We start from the raw sequence: 21,140 nt of genomic DNA, 5'->3' as shown, positions 1-21,140 counted from the left end.
GGGGATATAAAGTGAATAAAGTGTAATTAATAAAGAATTAAAAAATTATATTAATCATTCCAAGCAACTTACAGGTTTATTTTGGTTTTCCTTTTAACTTGTATAATTTTTTAAAGGAATAATTTTTCTACTTCAGTATTGGTCTCTCCTAAGGACTTTTAATAACATTTATTGAATTATCAAGCAGTGTTCAGCCTTTTCTATAGATTGCAAATCTTGAAAATAAAATAGCAAAATGAGAACAGTTTCATGGGAAGCCCGAGAGACTTTTCCCATGATAAATCGTATGATCTGTGAACTTTATGGCTTCTATTTTGTTACAAAGGTATCATTTTGAAAATGTACTCCTATGGAATGCTCCACAATATTCAGCTTGCTTCAGTTGGTTTTAGCTATGTATCACACACTGTGTAATTTGATTTGTGTGCTAAGAAAATTAAAAAGGAATTACTACCCGTGTTTGAATTTTTAAACCCTAGAGCAAAGATCAGGATGAAAAGTAGTGTTTTGTTTTGTTTTGTTTTGTGTTTTAAATAGCACCAAAAGTAGTTCTATAGTAGTCTGCCTTAGGGACATAGAAAGAGGACAAAAGTATAATTGGGTTGTAAATATTATCAAATTTATATCTATCAGATTTTGGACAATTAAAATTTTTAAAGAAAAAAAAACAAGAAAAGGGGCATCCAACGCAGCCTCCAGGGCAATAGAGAGGAGAGCCATCAAGACAGGGATCAGGACAATTCTTCGGGGAAGAAAATTTCTGACTTAAAGGATGAGAGTAAAAACGGTACTTCAGGAATCAGAACTCAGATAAAGCAGTGTACTGTCTTCATTACTGACTTTGCAGTAACATGGCTAAGAGTTTTCATTTTACCATAATCTCTAGTTCCATCACCAGTAATGCCTGACTTACTATACTGCTTATTTAAACTCGATGAAATAATGCATAAAACTTAGATTATCATGACTAAGAGGACACACACTCAGTTTCTTAATAAATCAAATCACTGCTGTTATTATTATCATTAGAACCACAGCATTCTATATTATTAGAAGTATTTGAGTAAAAGGTTTTGGCTTTGAGATCTTTCCACCTGCTCCCCATCTGCCTCCCTCACTTGGGTCACAGACAGAGAACCCAGAAGAGACAGCCAACCCAGCAGAAGTTAGCTGGGGGTGGGACCCAAGCCCCATTGTCTCCCAGCCTGAGGAGGCCTGTGTGGCACCGGAACAGCTTTCAGCTTGGAGAACTTTCCACCTCCCCATCTGCCTGGCCCACCTGGTCACAGTGAACTCATACCAGGCTGGCTAACAACACAGTCAACGAGATGGCTAGAGTCCAGTGTAAGAACACAAGCAACAAAATCAGGGCCATATGACACCACTGGAAACCAGCTGTTCTGTTATAGCAAGCCCTGGAGATACTATTACACCTGAAGCAAGACAAGGATTTTAAATGTGAGGTTATGAAAATGACAGAGGCCTTAAGCTATGAAAATAAGGTTCTCAAAGTAGCACAGGAAAATAGTCAAACAGGTGAAAGAATTGAACAAATCTCTTAAAGAAAGTAAAGAAATACAGCAAACTACAAACAAGAGAAGGAAATGAGTAAAACTGTTCAAGACCTAAAAATGGAAATAGACTCAATATAGAAAACAAAATCAGAGACAATTCTGGAGATGGAAACCTTAGGGAAGAGGACAGGAACTACAGACACAAGCATCACCAACATATTAAAGAGATGAAAGAGAGAATCTCATGGGTAGAAGATATGATTGAAAAATCGATATATCAGTCAAAAGACAATGTTAAATCTAAAAAGCTCCTGATACAGAACATCCAGGAAATCTGGGACATATGAGAAGACCAAACCTAAGAATAATAGGAATAGAAGAAGGAGCAGACTCTCAGCTCCCAGGTTCAGAAAACAGTGTCAAAAAAATCTTAGAAGAAAACTTCCCATCCTAAAGAAGGAGAGGCCTATAAACATACAAGAAGTTTAAAGAACAACAAACAGATAGGACCAGAAAAGACTACCCCACCACATAATAATTAAAACATTAAATGTACAGAACAAAGAGAGAATATTGAAATCTGCAAGGGAAAAGGGCCAAGTCACATATATATATATATGTAAACCTATCGGAATTACACTTGACTTCTCATCAGAAAATCGAAAAGGCAGAAGGGTCTGGACAGATATCCTACAGACCCTAAGAGACCACTGATGTCAGCTCCGACTGCTGTATCCAGCAAAAAATTTAATCACCATAGAGGGAGTAGCTGAGAGCAGTACATCCTGATCCACAGGCAGCAGGCAAGAGAAAGACACCAGGCCTGAAGTGGGCTTTTGGAAACTCAAAGCCCACCCCCAGTAACACGCTTCTCCAACAAGGACACACCTCCTAATTTTCTAATCCTCAAACAGTTCCACTTCCTGCTGACTAATCTGACTAACATTCAAATATGTGATCCTATAAGGGACATTTTCATTCAAGCCACCACAGAACCTTAGAATTAAAATGATACAGGTTTTTGACAACTCGAATGTAATTATGAAAACTGAGTAAAACAGCCCAATTTGGGGACTAGGAGAGATGGCTCAGCTATTAAGAGTACTAATTGCTCTCGCAGAGAACCTAGATTTGGCTCCCAGCATGCACAATTGTCTGTTATTCCCATTTCATTCTCTGGTCTCTTGTGCTCCTGCATTTACACAATACACACAAATTTGTGCAAACACACCCAAGCACACACACATTTTTTTAATTAAAAACAAAACCCCTAAACTATAGTGTACCTACATTTACTACTTAAAAATCTTATTGTATGTACTTAAGGTTTACAATGTTATGTTATCAGATAGATGGAAGTATACTTCAAACGGTAGGATATATGCTTTCTATTACAAGATTAGTGGGTTCTTACTTTGTCAAATCACTCATTCTAAGCCATTCACTCAAATAAATCCCCAATGGAAGACTCAGAAAACAGAAGTTTTTTTTTTTTTTTTTTTGCCTGATTTGTTTATAATTCAAGTAATTGTGTAAAAATAAGAAAAAATGAGAATAGGTATTTTATATGTAAATGTGATAGAAATAGTAAAGCTTATGTTTTTGTTCTTCACTCAGCATAAAATTAACAAATGATTGCATAACATCAAATGGAAAAGAGAAGATGTAGTGACTTACAGAGAACAGGCCACTTCTTAGCTTAGCAGAGAAAGTAGAGTGGGTTACTGAGAAAAGGACACTTTCCAAGGACTCTGATGAAAAGAGCCTTTAGTTATTTATAAAATGTATTTGGAGAGAGATACTTTCAACTGGGTATTTACTAGCAGAAAACACTTCTTTATTAACATAAAGATAAGCATTGAGTTTAGAGAAGAAAAATGGAAAGTTGTGAAACTATAGACAGCTGTAGTATTTATAATTGAAGGATGCTTCATTGAGTTAGTCACTTTGTGTCATTTTAATATCAATCTGTAATAAATATCTTAAAGTAGAAAGACCTATTTGGCTTTAGGTTGCAGAAGGCTCTGTTTGTCATTGGCTGGCTCCACTATTTTAGTCTTGTGTCAAGGCAAATTAAAACCATCACAGTAGAAAGGCACACACAGTAAAGTAGCTTACGTTATGTCAGCCGAGAAGCAGACTGAGCAAGAGGAAGCCTATGCCAGCACCCTTTCTTATTCTTCTGTTCCTCTGGAACCCCAGACTATGGAACAACATTGCCAACATTCAGCACAGGTCTTCCCTCACTGCCTGCAGTTGCTTTCCACAAGGCAGTTGTCTCTGTAAATGCCTTACAAGCCAAACAGTCTCGATCCAAACAAGCCGGATTGAATAAGCCACATTTTACTACTTATTCATATCTTGAAAAGTAATATATGTGTGTGTGTTTGTGTGTGTGGTGTGTCAACAATTAAAGAGGCCATAATTTGAGAGCAAAGTAGAGTACGTGTAAGTGGTTGGAGGGACAAAAGGAAATGATATAATTATATTTTATTTTATATAATATATAAAATATATTATATAAATATATAATATATAAAATATATATAATATATTTTATAAATATATTTTTATTTCAAAAATAAAAATTATTAAAGTAATAAAATAAAATTTTATGTGAAATTACTTGAGCCAGATAGAATTTGCTGGACATGCATAAAATTAAATAGAAGATATTTCTCTGATAAATCACTGTTCACCTACATACTATTTTTCTATCTTCTCATAAACCTCTTAACTACACAAACTTTCTTATCTAGAATTTCATGTTCTCACCTACCATTCTGAGATTTTCACTGTTATATTTCATTTTGTATTAAAATTTGCCTCTCTTTTTATCTTAGATATTACTCATTAATTGAATAACATAAACTAATGTTCTAATGATAGTAATATAGAATTTGGTATCTAAATAAATTTGTGCATCTATGTCTCTCAAAGAGTGAGTGAGTACATCCACTTCCCTCCATTTTGTCTTTTCCCCATGCCACCAAATATTTTTACACTTACCCATTAGTTACTCTAATAGCTAAAATGTAGATCCAGAAAAGGGAAGATGATAAAATAGTCAGTAGTTAGTTGAGAAACAGAGTTGGAAAGGCCATTTGCATTGTAGATAATTTCCTCAGAATCTATGATTGAAATATTTAAGTTTTGACTCTGTGTTATCTTAAGGAATATAGTCTCATTGTCCATTTTTTCCCTGTGTAGTGAACCATTTATAATATTCTCTGGTGGGCTGTCATATGACAAAGCTTGCAGAAGACCGAGTTTAACCATCATGCATGGAAAAGCAATTACAGTACTTGAGATGGATCATCCCATTGTTGAATTTCTAACTTTATGTGAAACACCTTATCCAAACGGTAAGTGGATAAAATGAAACATCGAATTTTTAGAAAAAAAAAAAAAAGTCGTTTTTGAAATGACAAGTTCCTAATGAAATTAAGGTTAAATATTTTCAGTTTTGGCAGCAGACATCCCCTGTGGCACAACACTGTGAGCTACAGTTGCTGGCGCAGGTTCTGCAATTGTACCCACTTGGCAGACTGGAAGTAAGACAGATGTAGTGCGGCAGTGCTGGCGTTTCAGGTTCTAATGTCAGGTAAGTGCTTTAAACTTTGATAAGGATGGTGGAAGCTGAGCTGGGAGGGTCCGATAGGGGTCCAGGGTGAAATCACTTGGGGAAACTGAGGTCTCCTAATAGTCTCTCCTAGACCAGCTCCACCCATCCCATCCCAATGCCAATCAAAGTTAAAGCACTTACCTGATATCAGTGATCTGGAACTCTGGTGGTGCTGCACCTCTTTCTCATCTGGCTTTGCTTCAGATGCAGCTGCAGCACATCTGATTACTCTAGGATTGCTGATGTGTGGTTAGTGATTTATTTTAATCTGGAGAATAAGACCATCAGGAGGAGACATGCATGTGTATGTTTATCATCTTGAATAAAGATACAAAACGTTTTGTAGACGTAAAAACTAGTCTAAACTCATACAAAAATAAAATCTAACGGTGATAAAATATTTTAAAGAAATCTAAAACGGATAAAATATAAACCAGAAATAAGAATTTATGATCAAAACAATATTAATACACATTACTACATTTTCAAAACGGGACTTGTAGATGTAAGGCAAAGACTATTGGACCTGGGACAGAATATTTGGATTTATGACTTACTCTGGCATTTATTAGCTACTAAGTAAGATACGTACATGCTTTATCATGTATAGAAAGGGAATAATTTTGCCCCAATATGATTAGTATAAAGGCAAATGAACATATCTTGTTAACTATGAAAATATGTATGTTGTGTTTCATTGTTAAATATATTGATTTCCTTTAAATTATTTAGCTTTATATTTAAAATATGTCATGAATAACAATCAATGTGGTACTTTATTTCCACAATTACTAGATATTAATAACTTACATTTTTAATTAATTGGCATATATGTTGTTTGGCCTTATACAAGGACTTAGTAAACTTACAGAAATATGAGCATAATCTTTACATAAATTGCACAAAGTCTGATTGGGTCAATGAAACAACTATGATTTGTTGAATTGAAGTATGCATGCTTATAATGTTGAGTTACATTAATCATAGTATAAGTAATCCATCATTTTATAGCTGGTTAAATGACTGAAATATTCATGTAAAGCCTTGTTAAGAAATAGGACTGAAGCAGACCTTATTGAGAATATGGAGTAAAGGTTTTATAAATTGTGGGATTTGGTAAGATCAATTTAGAAGAAGACATCTAAGTGTTTTGGAGTTGTTTGGGGAGATATAAAAGAACTTTGAGGAGATACTAAGATGAAAGAAAGCAGTAGTCTCAGTAGGGTTTGTCCAAGTAATATGTTGGTTTCAAGGAGACTCAAAATCCAAACTACAGCAAAGACATTTGTAAATGATACATATTTAATGTATCTGGTGTGCTGTTTCACTCATGTATTCTCAAAATTGGGTAGACTGAGGCAAGAGGATTGCCATCAGTTTAAGGGCAGCCTAAGCCACATAGTGAGTTTTAGTGCAGCTTGTGCGATAGTGTGTGTAAGACTTTTTTCAAAATAATCAAAAATGAAACAAACCATAACCACTGCATGTTTTCATAGTTTTTTTTTTGCTTTTTATTTTTAAATTTCTTCTCTCATATATTACATCTCCCCCACAGTTTACCTTCCTTCTAGCCCTCCATTCTCTTCCTCCACCTATTCCCCACCCCTGATCCTCTCCTTCTCCATTGCTCTTCAGAAAAGGGCAGGCCTCCCATGGATATCAACCAAACATGGCTTATCAAGCTGCAGTAGAGGCAAGGTGCCTAGACTCACATGTTTTGTTTTTTGTTGTTGTTTTTTTAAAAAGAAAAAATAGTAAGATTGAATAGTGTTATTAAATACCAAAAAGAGGAAAAAATGTTTAAAATATTTGTTCATGATTTATCACAATTTAAATGTTCTTTGGAGTTATGAATATGGATAACAAAAGAACAAAGGTTGGAGCCACCTAGGAAAGGATGTGGAAGAAACAGAAAAAAAAGTAAAAATACAGAACGAAAAGTTAAAGTTAGGAAAACTCCTATCAAGAGCATTGAGATATGCCTGAAATAGAAGTTGAGAGTCTATTTTTGTGAAGATTAAACAGTATATGTCTTGTGCATAAAGTCTTCTGAACATCAGGACCAATGCAAGGATGATTTATAATAATTTTAATAAGGTATAAATCTGCTAAGCCATGTACATTCTCCACAAATGGATTAATAAGTCCGTTTTTCAGAAAACTGATTCAGGAGGATTGAACTTTTCATTTGTCAGATTTGAGGAGAAGTGGTTTTAAATATACTCATGAGAATATAAACATATGAACTATTAAAATGTGTTTTAACTATTCAAACATTGAAATACCAAAGCACCAGGAAAGCAGCCCACAGTCGATGGCATTATGTAATGCAGTTTCTCTTGCCCTCCCGAGTCATGCAGCACTACTCACCTTTTAATTATTCTCTTCAGATGCATTTTTACTTAAGTATACATTATCTTGTTTTTTTCTACATACGACAGAATATTCACTGTCTGATATCATCTTGTTAATATATTTTAATTATTCTGTATTAGATAATAGGGAATTTCAATCTTCTCTAAAGCTACATAATGATAAATGTCATTCCCAGGCTAAATGAAGTTATTAATAATTTTAATACTTATGATACCTTTATGACATCTGATGATTTAACTCATTCTCATAAAACTCAAATGCTTTAACACTGTAAATTGGATCATCACCTAGAGTAATGACTATAATCAGAACTTGCCAGTTCACATCTATATTTAGTTGGCCAGATATCTTTAAACATCTCAAATGATCATTTCTTTTCAGAATAATAATTATATTAGAATTTATACCCTTTTGTGGTAGGAACAAAGGTTAAAAGGTGAGACACACCAACCTAAAAAGATAATATAGCTGCTATCTATTAACTATAAATTTCATCATTTGTTTTTTATATAACTTCTGCAACAGTTTAAGGTAGTTACAATTGGGCCATTTTAGTGGAAAAGGAACTTCAAGTCAAGGAATGTAACTAAAAAAAAAAAAAAGAAAAAACTTTTAGTAAATGTTAGGCAAAGGATTGAACTGAACATTGATTCCTAAACAGTTCTTGAGTAGCTGTTAAAATACACAAAGTATTTCTACAAGGGTGAAATTTGTGCTGCCAGTTTTTATTTGTTCAGGAACAACAATGACTTTTGACAGATTTAACCATCTAAAATTTATCTATGACTTTAGTTCACACATGATAGTGACTTAGCTATTTTATCTTCTAACACTTCATATAAACTTGGTCAATGATGTTTCTAAGGAGATCTGACAAAGAGAAAATAAGCAGTTACACGGAACCCTACTGTTCTTCAAACCCAAACCCAAACCCAAATTGTATTAAAGCAATGCTGAGAAACTTGAAATAGCTCTAGGGATAAGGAACGGGAAAGTCTCAGCATGAGAACAGTGTGGCCATCAAACTGTAGTTCTGATGAGTGCTGAGTGACTTACACTTTTAGGATAATACTTTCCAAACTAGCCAGTAGGAACTGCTGGTATAAAGAAAATGAGATAGCTGTTAGAGTTTAAAGTCCTAGGTTGAAATTTCAGCATAACCATTGGCTAATATTTCTATGCCTCATTGGACTTGCTTTCTTAATACTATGGAAAAAAATAACACTCTGCAGCTACTGAGAATCAAAGACCATGCATATAAAATGTTTTTTTTCATGCACAGTTTTCTTAAGCTGAGAACGCCTCTTTCACTGTGGCTTTTGCCATTAGTTGTTTATTATAAATGGAAAACAATGCATTCTTTGGCTCCTAACTAAATCACTACTCCCAGTCCAAACACAAGTTTCATTATATACTATTGCCCTTATTTTCTCATAGCTCATAGTCACTCCTGAATCCTTATTTCTTCACTTGTTCACAGCTTGTAAATAACCCTAGAACTGAAACTCCACAAGAAAGATTTTTTGTCAGATTTATTTCCCCTATAGCCTGTGGTTTTTGAGACAGTTTGTGAAATATAATGGAGGAGAAACAGAAGGGAAAGAAACAATAGAAAGCCTGTTGGATTTTGGAAACTTGAAAATCTTAGGTTACCTCACACTGCTTACTTTTTGAAGGCTTGTATCACGGGAAGTAATCTCCAAGAATACACTAAACCATATTGATTTGAGGAACTAGCTATGAGAGGTTTACTGTCAAGTGAGGAAATCATGTATCATACCCCAGAGAAGCGGGCTAGTACAGTCTCAGTGTGTCTCCTCGTAGGCATGGTGATATCTAAAACTGAGGTCATGAGTACCATAGTGATCGTAAGGTTGAGGTGACACCCTCGCTCTCTTCTAACAGCCCAGGATTACCATTGCTCCATGATTTTTGAAACATATTTGGCTGTGTCCTATACATGTGGTCATTTTTCCTAGTTCTCTTAGAGATACTAACATTACATTTATCAAATACAACATGTTTTATTAAAGTGTTCTTTGTCACTTTAGCTCATAATTTGGTTTTCTCATTATTTAAATAATATCTCTCTATGAGATAAAAGAAATACAGTGTTGCTGTTTTAAATGAAAAATGCGTTATGGAAACTTTTCATTTTTCTTCTTTTTGTTGTAGAATTTCAAGAACCCTATGCTGTTGCTGTGCTTCTAGAGAAAGATCTCATCGTAGTTGATCTGACACAGACCAAGTAAGTTTTTCAGAGTGGCACCAACTACTTTTAAGTTCTGTTCACTACAATAAAAATGCAGGAGCTCATTTTAGATAATTGTCACTGGAATTCTCTAGATAATAACTTTCCCTTTTGTGAAAACTGTTTTTCGCTAAAGTTACAGAAATGCAATTCAGTTAAATGATGAAAAGCGAGCCATGAGAGTTTGGGTAACAAGAAAATTGCCAGTCATCTTAAAAGCAGCATGGATGTTTGGACCCCCAGAACACAAGGAATCACAATTTTTGCCTTTGCCTTAAGCAAAAGCAATTGTTACAAAAATATGTACAGAGTAACAGCTGGCCATCTGTTAGTCTATTGACTGAAGGAAAACTGATAAAAGAAAATCACACATGGTGAAACTATTTTGAGACAACCATAGCAAACAGTCCTGAAGCCTGGGATTTTTAGGGACAGAAAATGGAATGTATCTTTCAGTCCTGTTTTTAAAATGAGGGAAATGTATAATAAAAAATGAAGGGAATATGTTTCATTCCTGAGACATAGCTGGAGGACAAGGTCCATCAATTTCAAGTCTACTTTTACAGTCAATATAAAGGAGTAGAATATACCGCCATAACAGCAGCACCTTTAATATTTTCATGTCATGTGATTCTCTTTCTCTGTTCCTTGCTTCTCTCTCTCCATATGATACCTTCCTCCCCTTTTATGATCCGTTTCTAGTTTCATCAGACATGCATATACTTATTTAACTCTAGACTTGATATATAAGGGAAAATATGCAGTCTTTTTAAAGAAAATTTTGTCTTTTTAAGTTTGGCTTACTATGTTTAATATAATGATTGCCAGAGCCTTTCATTTTCTTGCAAATGTCATGATTTCATTTTCGTTTGAGACAACAAAATTCTAATTTGTATAGATATTTGTTCATCTGTGTGACTACTGAATTAGAACTATCCATTGGAACCTGGTGGAATTGTCAATGGGCACATAAAAACAATGGTTTCCCCCTTTCCCTAAATCAATCAGTAGCAAATAGTCCAGTTGGGAAGAACAGAGCCTCCTAGGACCCTCCTCTAGCCATACTAGACTGTTCACAGTTCCATTCTTGTGCATACTCAGTGAAGTTATCCTGAGTAGCTTTCAGTCTGTGGTTGCAATAGCTGTGTTTTACTTGGAGGTGACACTATAGCCTTCTCCCTATATCAGCTCTTATATGCTTTTCCATTTCAATTTTATCCCCAATGTTCCATGAGCTATAGACTGGATGGCATAAATATCTTATTTAGGGCTTAACATTCACCCATCACATGTTCTCAGTACCTTGTGCGGCTATGCGTCTCTGTTTTAATTACAGTTCACTGGAAGGAGATTAAGGCTGAGAGTATTGTACCTCTGTGGGCATAAACAAATACTTTTAAGCGTAGTTTGATATATGTCAGTTGCTAAACTTCAGTATTCTATTCCCTACTAGAAACTGTGATCTCCATAGCAATGTCTATGCAATCAGATTTACAGAAATAGACATGGATTTTATCCTGTGGAGTAGGTCTCACATTTGATCAGAAGTTGTTTACCCCAATAACATAGGGCCACTATTGCACAAATGTGATCCTCTTTCCTTCCACAATGGTCTTTGAGGTTGTAAAATTCACAGCTGGGTAAGACCATTAATACCATTTTTACCCCAGTAACCCACATTGAAGCTTCTGTAAGTTCAGGACTTAAGCTATCTGGGAGGAGCAGGCTTTGCCTCACTTCCACTTTGATTATTTCTAATTTCCGTGACCATTTCTTACTCCTATTTGCCCCCTTCATGTTCCTGGCTTCTGCTAGTACTCTAAATTAACATACAAAATTAGAGGTGTGAAGCTAGGATCTATATATGATGGAAAATGTGTGGTGTACATATGATGGATAGTGTGGTTGCTTTTCTGTTCCTGGCTAACCTTAGTCAGCATGAAATTTTTTAGGGCCACCCATTTACCTGCAAATTTCATAAAGTCATTGTTGTTTCCAGCTGAGTAAAATCCCAGTGAAGCACATTTTCATAATCCAGTCATTAGTTGTGGACATCCTTCCCTTCAAGCAGTTATAGAATTTCATATACTACAATGAGGTCTTTGATTCGTTTGGAGTTTATTTTTTTAAACAGTGAGAGATGAGGGTCTAGTTTCATTCTTCTACATGAAGACATCTAGTTTTCCCAACACCATTTGTTGAAAGTGTCTTTCCTCCAGGATGCAGTTTTGTCAAAAATCAGACGTATGTAGTTGCATGGACTTCTATCTGGAACGTTTATGCTCTCTCATTGATTAACATATCTGGGTTTGTGTGTGAATGCATGTGCCACTACAACATCCCTTAGTACTAGAATTCTATTGTAGAACTTGAAGTCAGGTATAATAATGTCTCTATTCTTTTTGCTCAGGATTGCCTTGGCCATCCAGGGTCTTTTATATTTCCATATGATTTTTATTTTATTTTCTATTTCAGTGAATAATGGCACAGGGATTTTGATTGGAATTGAATGAATCTATAGATCACTTTTGATAGGATTATTATTTTCACAGTATTGTAACAACCGATGAGCATGGGAAAGCTTTCCATTTTCTAATGTCTTCCTAAGTTTTAAAGTTCTCGTGTTTCCATTGTAGAACTCCTTCACATTCTTGATAGGTTTATTCTGAGGGATTTTTAAGCCTCTTGCAAATAGAATTGTTTCTGTGGTTTCTTCCTCAGTGTGTTTCACATTGTTATATAGAAAAAAAAAACTATTGATGTTTGTTTATTTTGTATCCTGATACTTTATGGAAAGTAAAAATCAGTTCTAGGAGTTTTCTTGGTGAGCTTTTTAGGGTCTCTTATGTGTAGTATCATATTATCTGAAAACAAGAATACTTTGAATTCTCTTCCTGATTGTATGTCTTCTCTTGTCAGAATGGTCTAGCCAAGACTTTGAGCACTTTATTGGAGATAGTGAACAACCTAGTCGTCTTCTTGCTTTTAATGATATTACATTTTCTCCATTTAAGATGATGTTAGCTATGGATTTGTCATATGTAGTTTTTATTATATAAAGGTTTATTCCTACTAACCTTATGCTCTCTGGAACTTGTGAAGGGAGTTTGAATTTAGTCAAAGGCCTTTTTATGATGACTGTGAGTTTTGGTTCTAATGTTGACTCAGCCCCTCATCTCTGAGATAGAGCCAAATTGATTATGGTGAATGATCTTTTCCATGTGCACTTGTAGTTAGTTTTCAGTATTTTGTCAAGAATCTTTGCATCTACATCCTTTTTGTGTGTCTTTACTGGTTGTAATATAGAGTAATTCTGGCTTCATATGAGGAGTTTGGAAGTCTTCCATATATTTATATTACATGGCATAATATGAGTAGAATTGGTTGTTGTAGTTATTCTTTAAATATCTCATAATCTATTGTGATTCTGTCTGGACTTTTTCAGCCAGGAGATTTATTTTTCATTACTGCTTCAATCTTTCTTGTTATAAGTATGTTAAATTATTTATCTCATCTTAGTATATAACTCTCATAGTCTGTGAGTTTCTTTATATTCTGTTCATGTGAGTTCCTTCATATTCTGCTCATGAGTTTTTAAAGACTTATCATTTTGCTTGATTGAATGATCCAATTTTTCTATCTTGACCTCAAGCTTTGATAAGAATCATGTCGTCTTTGTAATCTGTTGTGTTAGTGAAGCTGTTCACTGGGTTTTATTAGACTCATTGAAAAATTTATTTCCAGATCAATTTCAATTTTGGTTTTCTTCGGTATTTATATCGCTTTATTGAATTCAGTGTTAATATCCTGAATTATAATAATTTCTTTTCTCATTTGTTTGTGTTTTCTTGGTCTTCAATAAAAAGCTTATTCCTGTACTTTATAAATTTATTCCTATGTTTATCTATGTCCTCTTAAAATTCCTTAATTTTTAAAACACATTAAAAATTGTTCAAGTCTGTGTCTTCAGTTTTGTATAAGTAGTTCTTACTGCAAACAATTACTACAAGACTGACAGTATTTGGAAAAGACATACTGTCCTTGGTTTTCATATTGCTTTTGACTTTGTAGTGGAATCTAGGCATCTGAAATTAGATTATTGTTATGTCTTTTGATAGGAGGTTTAAGCCCACTAGGTTGGAATCCACAGTCAGGTGATAGGCAGAACAGATTGGGATAATTCTGAAGGGGCAGAGCTAAGGGGACATGAGTCATATTGAGTAGCACAGAAGCTGGCAGGGAGTGGGGAGGTGTAGTAATAGGCTGGGCATTATGAGAGGACTCCAAAGGGGCAAGGCATAGGAGACTAGTTTTCTTGCTGGGCCTAGCTATATGGGCCAAGGGCCTGGAGATAGTCCCAGATAGGTTATGGAGCCAGATGAGGCTGGGATTTGTCTCTTACTGAAGGCTGAGATTGAGAAACTACTGTTGCCTAGAGACAGACCCTGTTCCCCTTACTACTGAGAGACTGAGCTGCCATGGGCTACATCGGTGCAGGGGTTCTAGCTTATCTCCATGCATGGTTGGGGTATCAGTCTCTGAAAAGACCCCTGGTCCAGATATTTTGGTTCTATTGCTCTCCTTGTGGGGCTCCTGTCCCTTCCAGGTCTTTCCCTTCCCCCTTCTTTCATAAGATTCCTTACACTCTGCCCAAAGTTTGACTATAAGTCTCAGCATCTGCTTTGATACCTTGCTGGGTATAGTCTTTCAGAGGCCCCTTGTGGTAGGTTCCTGTCTTATTCCCTGTTTTCTCCCTCTTTCAATGTCCATTCCATTTGCTTTTCTGAATGAGGATTGATCATCTTACCCAGGGTCCTCCTTCTTGCTTAGCTTCTTTAGGTGTACAGATTTCAGTATGATTATTCTATATTATATGTCTAATATCCACTTATAAGTGAGTATATACCACGTGTGTCTTTCTGCTTCTGGGATACCTCATTCAGGATGATCTTTTCTAGTTCATACCATTTGCCTGCAAATTTCATGATTTCCTTGTTTTTAATTGCTGAGTAGTATTCCATTGTGTAGACATACTACAATTTCTATATCCATTCCTCCATTGAGGGACATCTGGGTTTTTGCTAGATTCTGGCTATTATGAATAAAACAGCTATGAACATGGTTGAGCAAATCTCCTTGTTGTGTACTTGAGCATCTTTTGGATATATGCCTAGTAGTAGTATAGCTGGATCTTGAGATAGCACTATTCCTAATTATCTGAGAAAGTGCCAGATTGATTTCCAAAGTGGTTGTACAAGATTACATTCCTACCAGCAATGGAGCAGGGTTCCTCTTTCTTTATATCCTCTCCAGCATGTATTGTCACTTGAGTTTTTGATCTTATCCATTCTGATGGATGTAAGGTAAAATCTTAGGGTCATTTTGATTTGCATTTCCCTGATGAATAAGGATGTTGAGCATCTCTTTAAGTGTTTCTCTGCCATTCGATGTTCCTCTGTGGAGAATTCTCAGTTTAGCTCTGTACCCCATTTTTTAATTGAATTACTTGATTTGTTGCTGTTTAACTTCTTGAGTTCTTTATCTATTCTGGATATTAGCCCTCTGTCAGATACAGGGTTGGTGAAGATCCTTTCCCAGTCTGTAAGCTATCATTTTGTTCTGATGACAGTGTCTTTTGCTTTACAGAAACTTTCATTTTCATGAGGTCCCATTTATTGATTACTTATCTTAGAGCCTGTGCTGTTGGTATTATATGTTCAGGAAGTTGTCTCCTGTGCCAATGAGTTCAAGGCTTTTTCCCACTTTTTCTTCTAACCGATTTAGTGTATCTGGTTTTATGTTGAGGTCTTTGAGCCACTTGGACTTTGGTTTTGTGCAGGGTGACAAATATGGATCTATTTGTATTTTTCTACATGTAGTCATCCAGTTAGATCAGCACCATTTGTTGAAGATGCTGTCTTTTTCCTACTGTATGGTTTTGGCATCTTTGTAAAAAATCAAGTATTTATATATGTGTGGGTTTATTTTCGGGTCTTCTATTGGATTCCATTGATCCACCATTCTGTTTCCATGCCAGTACCATGCAGTTCTATTGAAAAAATTTTATCTATGTTTGTTATAAAAATTGATCTATATTTTTGTGCCTTTATCTGGTTTTCAAATCAGCTGAGTCATTTAAAGAGTCTTTAGTGAAACCTGTAGGGAGTCTTGTGTATAGACCCTGTCATCTCCAATTAGGGTACTTTCTTTCTTGCTGTGTCCTTATCTAGTTCTGGCATCCAGGTAATGCTGCCTTTCTACAATGAGTTTGGTAATGTTCCTTTCCTTTTATATTTGTGGAAGAGTTTGAGAAGTATTTCTTGTAGCACTCTCTGAAGGGTTTGGAGTAATATGAAAGCAAATGTGTCCATTCTGGTGCTTCTTTGTGGGAAGACTATTATTGCTTTAACCTCATGTGGGTCTTATTAACTTATCTATACCTTTTTGAATTAATTTTGGAATGTCATATGTATGTCTAGAAATTTATACATTTCTTCCAGATCTTCCTTTTCAAACATGTTTTCAAAGTATTCCCTAATAATCTCTGAATTGAGGTATGTTATGAACAAACTTTTTTTTTATCTCTTTGTTAGTGTGCATCTTCTTTTTCCTTTTCATTTTTTTGGGGGGAGGTGGTTAGGATAACATTTGTCACTCTATTTTTCAATGGACCAATGTTTTTGTTTGATTAATTCTATATATTGTTATTTATTTTAGTTTTTATTTCATTAATTTCTACCCTAATTGTTACTATTTCTTGCCACTTTGTTTGGCTTTGGCTTGATTTTGAATTCCTGAGTCTTTGAAGTGTCTGATTAGATTGATTATTTGATATCACTCTAATTTTTTAATGTAAACAGTTATAACCATACACTTTTCTCTTGGAACAGTTTCGCTTTGGCCCAAAGATTCAGATGTGTTGTGCTATCATTTTCATTTGATTGTAGGAATTTAGCCATTTTCTTCCTAACTTCTTCAATGGTCATTGAAGAATGCATTCCTTAATTTCTAAGTATTTGTGAACATTTTTGTTTCACTTGCAATTGGTTTACAGTTTATTCCATCAAGATCTGATAAGATACATGGAATTTTTTTTCTTTTCTTTTTTTTAATCTTTTATTTTTTTTTATTAATTACACTTTATTCATTTTGTATCCCCCCATGAGCCCCTCCCTCCTCCCCTGCCGATCCCACCCTCCCTCCCCTTTCTGCATGCATGCCACTCCCCAAGTCCACTGATAGGGGAGGTCCGCCTCTCCTTCTTTCTGATCTTAGTCTATCAGTTCTCATCAAAAGTGGCTGCATTGTCCTCTACTGTGGCCTGGTAAGGCTGCTCCCCCCTCAGGGGGAAGTGATCAACGAGCAGGCCAATCAGATTATGTCAGAGGCAGTCCCTCTTCCCATTACTATGGAACCCACTTGGACACTGAACTGCCATGGGCTACACCTGTGCAGGGGTTCCAGGTCATCTCCACAAATAGTCCTTGGTTGGAGTATGAGTCTCTGGGAAGTTCCCTGTGTTCAAATTATCTTGTTCTGTTGCTCTGCTTGTGGAGTTCCCGTTCCCTCCAGCTCTTACTATTTCCCACTTCTTACATAAAATTCCATTCACTCTGCCCATCAGTTGGCCATCAGGCTCAGCATCTGCTTTGACAGTCTATACTGCAGAAGCTTTCAGAGGCCCTCTGTGGCAGGTTTCAAGGTTGTTTCCTGTTTTCTTCTGGCTTTCAGAGGCCCTCTGTAGCGGGTTCCGAGGTTGTTTCCTATTTTCGTTTTCTTCTGATGTCCATCCTCTTTGCCTTTCAGGATGGGGATTGAACATTTTAGTTAGGGTCCTCTCTTTTGCTTAGTTTGTTTAGATGTACAGCTTTTAGTGGGTTTATTCTATATTGTATGTTTATATGAGTGAGTATATACCGTGAGTGTGAATTTTTTTGTATCAGATAATTTGTATTTTGAAAACTTGTTTTGTGGTCTATAATATGATGCATTTTGACCTATGGTGTGGCTTGCCTCTGATGTTTCTTTGTTGATGTTTTGTTAGGATAACCTATGTAAAGATGGGTGTTGAAGTCACCCACCCTCTTGTATCTGGACCTATCAGACCTTTAATTTCCTTTAGATTTTTATGAAATGTGAACCTCAACATCTTGTGCAGACACATTTATCATTTTTTATTTTGTTTTAATGAATCATTCATTTTGTTGCTGTGTAGTGACCTTCTTTACCTCTTTGATGAATGTTGGCCAGGGGGCTCCTCTATCAGCTAATAGAATAGATACACCGGATGGTTTAAAGCTTTTTACTTGATAGATTGATTGCCATTGTTTAACTGTAGGTCTGTGGTTGCCTTTGCCAATGAGATGTGTTTCTAGGAGACAATAGATAATGGAAGAAATCTTGGCTTTTAATCCTGTCAGCTACTCTCACGATGATGATGATGATGATGATGATGATGATTTGAAGTCATTTATATTTGAATGTTTATTGAGAGAAATAAATTTCTATGGCTTGTGCTTGTCTTTAAATATCCTCATTTTGCTTTGTAGTTTTAAAAGGTAGTTTTGTGATATATATAGCAATCCTGTGTTTTAGTTATTTACTTTCAGGGCTTGAAATATATCATTCTATGCTTTCCTGAATTTTAGGATTGCTGATGAGATATCTGATGGTATTCTGATGTGTTTGCCTTCATAGGTGAGTTGGTAGTTTTTCCTTTATGCTTTTTATATGGTTTCTATGCTTTGTATTATTGACTTCTTAACTACCATGTCTTGGAGATGCTCTTCTCTGGTCAAGTCTGTTTTAAGTTCTAAATTACTCTTGTGTTTGGATACAATTTCTTTGTCTACATTTGAGGAATTTTCTGCTCTCATTTTATTGAATTGATTATTTATACATTTAGATTTTATCTCATCTTTTTCAGCCAGATGAATTCTTTGTTTTGGTCTCTTGAATATATTTCAAAGATCTTGGAAATATAGATATGTTTATTTTTTTCTTTATATGTATTTTAAAAGGACATATATAAATATTTTGAACCAAGAACTATAGACAACTAAGAACTTTTAAGGGAAGGAGGAAATCAGTCTTCCCCAGAAATGAGCCCTTTAATTGCTTACCCAATATTGAGTGGTCATGTACCCTGAAGTCATGTATGTAAAAGTAACAGTAGATGAACTCAGCAGGTTGTTTTTTATATATTTATGCATATATAACAACAATAATAATTAAGAGTAAAACAGCCAAGAATCTGAGGGGAAGCAAGAGAGAGGGGCATAAGAGGAATTGAAAGAAGGAAACAGAAGAGGAAAGTGATATACTTATACTTTAATATTTTCAGGAAAGTCAATGTGTTGTTCTCATGAGATTGTCCTCTATCATCAGGAACAATTTTTTTCTTTCTCTTCAATAATTCAGTCTTTAAATTTAGTTTTTAGATAATGTAATTTGTTCATACTCATCCTTCACCTTGCCTTTTCATCCTTTTACCCCATCAATCTCTCTTCTCTTCCTCCCACCAGGTCTAAACCCCACTTTCATGTTGTTGTTTTATTTGCTTTGTGATTCCCCGAGTTAACCAGGGCCACGCACATACACTGGGTTGTGAATCTGTTTACAGGAACTTGAGTAACCCATCAGTGGCTGGAGCCAGATACTTTCTCTTCTTCATTATCACTCCTCAATTGTCATTAGTTCCCCCTGGGTGGGATGGGGCCCCGTGAATGCCTTCACTTTTATGACTGAACATTTACTTTTACATGCCCTATGCATGCAACCCCTTGATATTGTGGGTTTGTGAGCACCACAACCATGTTATGCTCATAAGGCAATGTTTCACACCCCTCACTCCCCATCTATTCTTTTCTTTATTTCTACTCACTTTTCTGCCATACTCTTTGAGCCTTAGAGGGGGTTTAATGCAGAACACTCAACTTATTATTATTACCAGTTTATTATTAGCACCTGGCCTAGCCATGAGTATCTGAATTAATCACCATTCAGTGCAAAGAGAAGCTTCTCTAATCAGGGCTGGGGACAACCACAGTCTATTGGTATAAAGAAATACTTTAAATATTTTTGACGTGTCCATTTACTAAAACAGCAATAATAGATTCAACCACAAAGCCTATGACTCCTAGCTGTGGATTTGACGGATCACGAACTCCCTCCTGTTGGACTTAATCGGATGTCATTGCTTACTTCCATAGCAGTAGTGCCATTATTTTACAAGTAAATAATACCTGATATGTTGATATTGTAGCATATGTAGATTTAAAGTCCAAATCTGACTTTAGATTATTGCTACTTCGCTTCCCCAGCTGCTGGCATGGCAATTTCCAGAACTTTAAAGGCTAGTCAGCAACAAGGAAGCTTCCAGCACAGTTATAGCACGATTCCTCTGTATTGTGAAACCAAAGCATGTGGTATCTTCAGCAACAGGGTCTCACCATCCAGTTCCAGTGTATATCCAAAGAAAAATACTCATCATCTGTATAATTTGGGGGAGACTTCTAGGAACTTCCTGGCCAATAACTCTAAAGGAAGAGGCTCACACCAGGGGATTTTTATTTTATAACCAATGCCTTCTGGGATCAGCACCATTTACCCACAGATGGTAGTGCCTCCATTTAAAGTCTTTTTAAATTATATTTTAATTAGTTTATAAAGCAGTAGTCTCCATGTATTTTTTTTCATACTACCCTGGCTTTGGTTAACTTTCCTCCTGTACCCCATGTGGGCCTCCATTCTTCACTGCCTTCCCTGTTTAAACCTTGCCAACTAAAGAATTCCTTCTCTCTGTTTTCATAGTGCATGTGTTTTCTGATGCCAACTGAGTCTAACCAGGGCCACATGCATGAACATAGAAATAAAGCTTTCCACTGGTAGACTTGCTGATGGCTACGTCACTGAAGACAGTGGCCCTTCTTCCCCAGAGTCTATCATCAACCAATAATTCCCATAGAACAGGCAGGTTCCATGAGCCTGTGACCCAACAATGACTGAAGATTGACAGGCCCAATGCACTGAATGTTGCAGGCTTAGATCAGGTGAGCACAGCTGCTATGTGTTAAGGATTGCAAAAGCATACCCAGATGACAACATTTCACAGCCCTTCTCTTTATCTTCTGTTCCCTATATTGTTCCTGCTTCCTCTTCTGTTATGTTTCCTGAGCTTTGGAGGAGGGTGGAATAAATGTCTCATTTGTATACATTATGACTATTATATCTATAATGACTCGGTACTCAACAATCTCTTCTCAGCACTATGAATCTCTGCATTCACCATTTTCGTTACATAGAGACATTTCTAAGTCTATATGCAGCATTTGTTCTGCTCTTTTTGTTAGTTTGTTGGCTTTGTTTTATTAGT

At 35.8% G+C, this 21,140-nt stretch overlaps 1 protein-coding gene across 1 annotated transcript in view; it reads left to right on the top strand.

Moving 5' to 3' along the window:
- The window catches only part of Stxbp5l (syntaxin binding protein 5L), a 278,666-nt gene that overhangs the window by 145,516 nt on the left and 112,010 nt on the right, over positions 1–21,140 (top strand). Inside the window, exons 11-12 of the mRNA XM_055625237.1 lie at positions 4,725–4,879; positions 9,691–9,763. Coding sequence (XP_055481212.1) covers positions 4,725–4,879; positions 9,691–9,763 — 228 coding nt within the window. The remainder of the gene's footprint in view (positions 1–4,724; positions 4,880–9,690; positions 9,764–21,140) is intronic.

Source organism: Psammomys obesus, unplaced genomic scaffold (assembly GCF_907164565.1).
Source record: "Psammomys obesus unplaced genomic scaffold, mPsaObe1.curated_primary_1811, whole genome shotgun sequence".
Classification (NCBI taxonomy): Eukaryota; Metazoa; Chordata; class Mammalia; order Rodentia; family Muridae; genus Psammomys; species Psammomys obesus.
Note: the sequence above shows the minus strand (reverse complement) of the source record. Positions and strands in the feature narration are given on the sequence as shown.